Source organism: Marmota marmota, unplaced genomic scaffold, assembly GCF_001458135.2.
Source record: "Marmota marmota marmota unplaced genomic scaffold, marMar, whole genome shotgun sequence".
NCBI classification, from domain to species: Eukaryota; Metazoa; Chordata; class Mammalia; order Rodentia; family Sciuridae; genus Marmota; species Marmota marmota.
Window position 1 is genome coordinate 57,251,494 of NW_026000174.1, and position 4,637 is coordinate 57,256,130.

At 36.9% G+C, this 4,637-nt stretch overlaps 1 protein-coding gene across 1 annotated transcript; it reads left to right on the forward strand.

The window, feature by feature from the left end:
- Positions 1–854: 854 nt before the first annotated feature.
- Positions 855–1,796, forward strand: LOC107134785 (olfactory receptor 4C15-like). The gene has a single exon (XM_015476819.1). It carries the CDS (start codon positions 858–860, stop codon positions 1,794–1,796), a length of 939 nt encoding a protein of 312 aa, XP_015332305.1. The 5' UTR covers positions 855–857.
- The last annotated feature ends 2,841 nt before the right edge of the window (positions 1,797–4,637 follow it).

The window sequence follows — 4,637 nt, forward strand, 5'->3', positions numbered from 1 at the left end:
TTCACTTGTACTCAACCATGAATTTCCTATCAAGGAAGTAAGGATATAAATCTTAGAGTGTTACCAGGGTAGTGAGTCTTGTATAACTGCTCTCCTGTACCTATTTCTCTTAGTTGCTATTACAACATTTGAAGGTAGGTGTTATTATTTTTGTGAAATTTTCTCCTAATATCTAAATGAGGTAATTAAAAAAAACCCTAAAAACTAAACATTTAGTGCAGACTTGTGATGTGCTGTCTGTCACTTGGTACTTTTTCATAGATCCTTCATTGTGATAAAGAAGAAATTGAATCATGAAAAGACCAAATTCAGTTTATACCTTAAAGAAAGTTTTGATGTATAGTCATGCTTTAAAATCACCACTTAAATTGTATATTATTTATTTTTTTAGGTCTCAGGGTCTCCAGATTACAGATGGCTTATTAGTCAACTCTGCCTCCTCCCATAACAATGGCAGAAATGAACAATAGAGCTACAGTCCTCATATCCCCACCATGAGGGTGAGGTGAAGAATGCTTCCTAATGATTCACTGAGGGAAGTCACTAGTAAATCATCAAAACTGTCTTTGGAGATTAAAATCTATTCTTCTCTACCTTCTTCTTTATAGAAGCTTTGCTAATTCAAAGGCTGTGAATACTGTATCTTCACCTCAATTTTGCCTGATCTCTAGCTCCTATCCTCAATAAATGTCTAAATTTGTGTTTGCAATGACAACAGAAACCTTAAAGACAAAATGTATTTAGGTGCACTGAAATAATTGGTGACTCCAAAACTATAAAGTGGTCTGAAGCAAATCTTTATCATAATTGCAAACTTCAGTGATAACTTTTGCATGTTTGCCCTTTTCTTGGAAATCATGCAAAACCAAAGCTTCATAACTGAATTTGTCATCCTGGGGCTTTCAAAGAATCCTTCTATTCAGAAAATAGTATTTGTTGTGTTTTTGTTGGTCTACATTGCAACTATTGTAGGCAACATGCTGATTGTAGTGACCATCCTCTGTAGCCCTGCACTGCTGGGCTCCCCCATGTACTCCTTCTTGGCATCATTATCCTTCCTGGAGGCCTGTTTATCCTCTGCCATCACACCGAAAATGATTGCAGACTCCCTTTATGAGAGGAAAACCATCTCTTATAAAGGATGCATGATTCAACTTTTTGCTGAACATCTATTTGGTGGGGTGGAGATGATCATCCTCACTTCCATGGCTTATGATCGATATGTGGCCATTTGCAAGCCCTTGCACTACTCTTCCATCATGAACTGGAGGCTCTGTGGCATTCTGATGGTGGTGGCCTGGTCAGGGGGCTTCTTGCATTCCATTACAGTGGTTCTGTTCACTTTCCAGCTGCCCTATTGTGGGCCTAATGTCATTGATCATTTCATGTGTGACTTGTACCCATTATTGGACCTGGCCTGCACTGACACTCACATCCTTGGCCTTTTAATGGTTGCCACGACTGGGTTTATGTGCATTATAATCTTCTGCTTGTTGCTGGTCTCCTATGGTATCATCTTGTTCTCCCTGAGAAAACACAGTGCTGAGGGGCGGAGGAAAGCTCTGTCCACCTGTGGATCTCACATTGCTGTTGTGGTTTTGTTTTTTGTCCCATGCATATTTATAAATACCCGGCCTCCTTCTGTCTTTTCCTTTGACAAACTGGTGGAAACGTTTTATACCATGTTCACCCCCTTGCTCAATCCCTTGATTTATACTTTCAGAAATAAGGAAGTGAAAAATGCTATAAGGAAAATGTGGAAGAGATTGGTGTTAGTTTCTGATGAAAAATATTAGACTCAAAAATAGTATAAAGAGCAAAGCAATCAAATGGTCGAAGACAAAGCTTTATAGGATGCTCAGTACCTATTAAAATGTAATACACTTCTATAGAACAAGAAATTATTTTGGCCATCAAAGATGATGTTTTTATTTTTATAGCAGGTGTCTACTTTGAATTGGCAACTCAGTATCTAGATATGCAAATTAGAAAATGTTGATCTTTATGCTTACCTCAAATCTAATAATAATAATAAAGAATGGAGAGAAATTTTTTTTTGTCAAAATGTTAGACATTAACTTTATGCTTTCCAAAATCTTGGGTGAGCAAAACAAATACATCTTTGACATGAGGATTAGAATCTTACTCAAACTATTTCATTTGGGGAAAAAAAAAAGATGTATTTAGGAGGGTGAACTCAGTGATTCTGAATCAAAAGTAACCTGAATTCGGGAAAAGCACATAGAAGAGCAATAATAGAACTGCTGTAGAAGTTCTGCATCAGATGACTCCATCAGTGAAAGGGATCCATTAACATTTCTATATAATTGATGTAGCCTCAGGAATTTCTTGACAGATAAACCCTGGGTGGCCCAGTGCTGCCCACTAAGAGTTCCTCCTGGACAACAATCAGGCTAAAGAAGAGAGGAGGCATCTCCATACTGATTTCCAAATTGGCTGCACCAATTTGCAGTCCGACCAGCAGTGTACAAGTGTACCCTTTTCCCCACATCCTTGCCAGCACTTGTTGTTGTTTGACTTCTAAAAAGTAACAAAATCATGGCATTTGCAGGGAAATGGATGACATTAGAGCAGATTATGCTAAGTGAAGTCAGCCAATCCCTAAAAAACAAATGCAGAATGTCTTCTTTGATATAAAGGGGGCAACCCAAAACAGAGCAGGGAGGAAGAGCATGAGAAGAAGATTACCATCAAACAGGGACGAGAGTTGGGAGAGAATGTGAGAGACAAGGGGAATTGCACTGAAGATGGAAGGAGACCCTCACTGTTATACAAAAATACATATAAGAGGATGTGAGGAGAAGGGGGAAAAAAGAGAGAGAGAAATGAGTTAAGGTAGATGAGGTACAGAGAGGTAAGGAGAGGTGAGGGGAAGGGAGGGGAAGGAGGTATGAAGGGGATAGGAAGGGCAGCAGAATAAAACAGACACTAGTATGGCAGTATGTATAAACGTGGCTGTATAACCAATGTGATCCTGCAGTCTGTACACGTGGGAATAATAAGAATTCATACCACATTTGAATCAAATGTATGATATATGATATGTCAAGATCAATGTAATGTTTTGAGCAACTAATAAATTTCTGATGTTTAAAAAAAAGAAAAAGAAAAAAATAAAATAAAATATAAAAATGGAAAAAAAAAAGAAAAAGAAGAGAGGAGGCAGATTCCAGGAGGGAGTCAGCCATGTGTATCTCCTATTCAAGCACAAGCAAAGGGAATTCTGAAGATGCTACATTACCAAGAAAACCAGAACTAACTGAAGATATGAAGAGCTGATTCCTCCCAGCCCCAAAGAAGGAATAAATCTAGGGGCATCAGAAAATGCAAGGAAGTCTCAAAAGATTACATCTCAATTTACTTCATGATTTAAATTTTTGTGAGTTTTTGCCACCAATTGAAAATAATTCTATTTGAACAATCATCAATAAGATCATTTAAATTTAGATACATCTTATTTTTTGTTCCCATAGTTGAGGTTGTTTAATATATGAGGTTGCCATGTGGCTTCTGAAATAATTGCATTTACACAAAACATTTCAATTCTCCCCTAGACTAGCAACATGAATAAAATGCCCACCAAGTATTGTGGGCAATAATACTCATTTTTTTTTCTGTAATCATTCAGGCCAGGCTCAAAGTGGAAGAGTGCATATAATAGTTGACTTCCCAAGAACAGACACGGCCAAATATATATAAGATTTAATTGCTCTTTGGGTGAATTAAAGCCCTTGAGGAATTAAAATTTGCTCTAAAACACCAACTGGACAAAGTATGAGCCCTGCAGCAGACCAGGTGTGTCACAGAGGCTTAGGCATGCCAGTGCACCTGTCCTTCACTTTCCTTTCTTGTCCATCAGCTGTCTGTTCTCATAGCCAGTTCCTTCCAGACCTCAGCCAGGACTTAAGTTGATATGCAAATAGAAGAAGCCTGGAGCATTCAGTAGGAGACAGATCTGAGGCCCAAGAAAAAAAAAAAAGAGTAAAAGTGTCTTTTTATGGGAACTCAAACTAGATTAAACCAAAGAGTAAATTGAATGGCATTTACTAATTACTGGCCAGTCAATTTTTTCTAGGACTTTTTTTCTTAGATTCTGTATTTTTTTTTTTGAGCTCATGATTTTGATCCTACAGACAAGTTAATGTTTTTCTGATAAGTTCTATTTTTGATCACCTGGAGTTTTTTTTTAAACATTGCAATGAGATTTCACCTGAGGAAGCTCCAAAGCCTTTACTATTGTGTTGTGTTACACTTGTATTACATGTTGTATGTCGGTATATCTGTATGTGTGTATGTCCATATATCATGCAGTGATATGACAATTGACAGATGAGGAGTGCTCATAAAAAATTAAAAAATGGATCCAAATATCTTTGATTCACGTGATTCAAATGGTTCAATTTAAATTGGGTAAACAGATGAAAGTAAAAATGTCTTTAAAATTAAGCTTATAAGTTTTTCTAGATGTTCAAAAAGGCCCTAATAAAATGTTAAATCTGCTTAAATTCAAAAATTTACAAGTATTGTTTCAAAATGTGAACAGAAGGAGGTTAACAGATAAAAAAGAGAAACTAGAAGGTTCTAGATATGGATTTAATAGAGGGAAAATGTGTTTT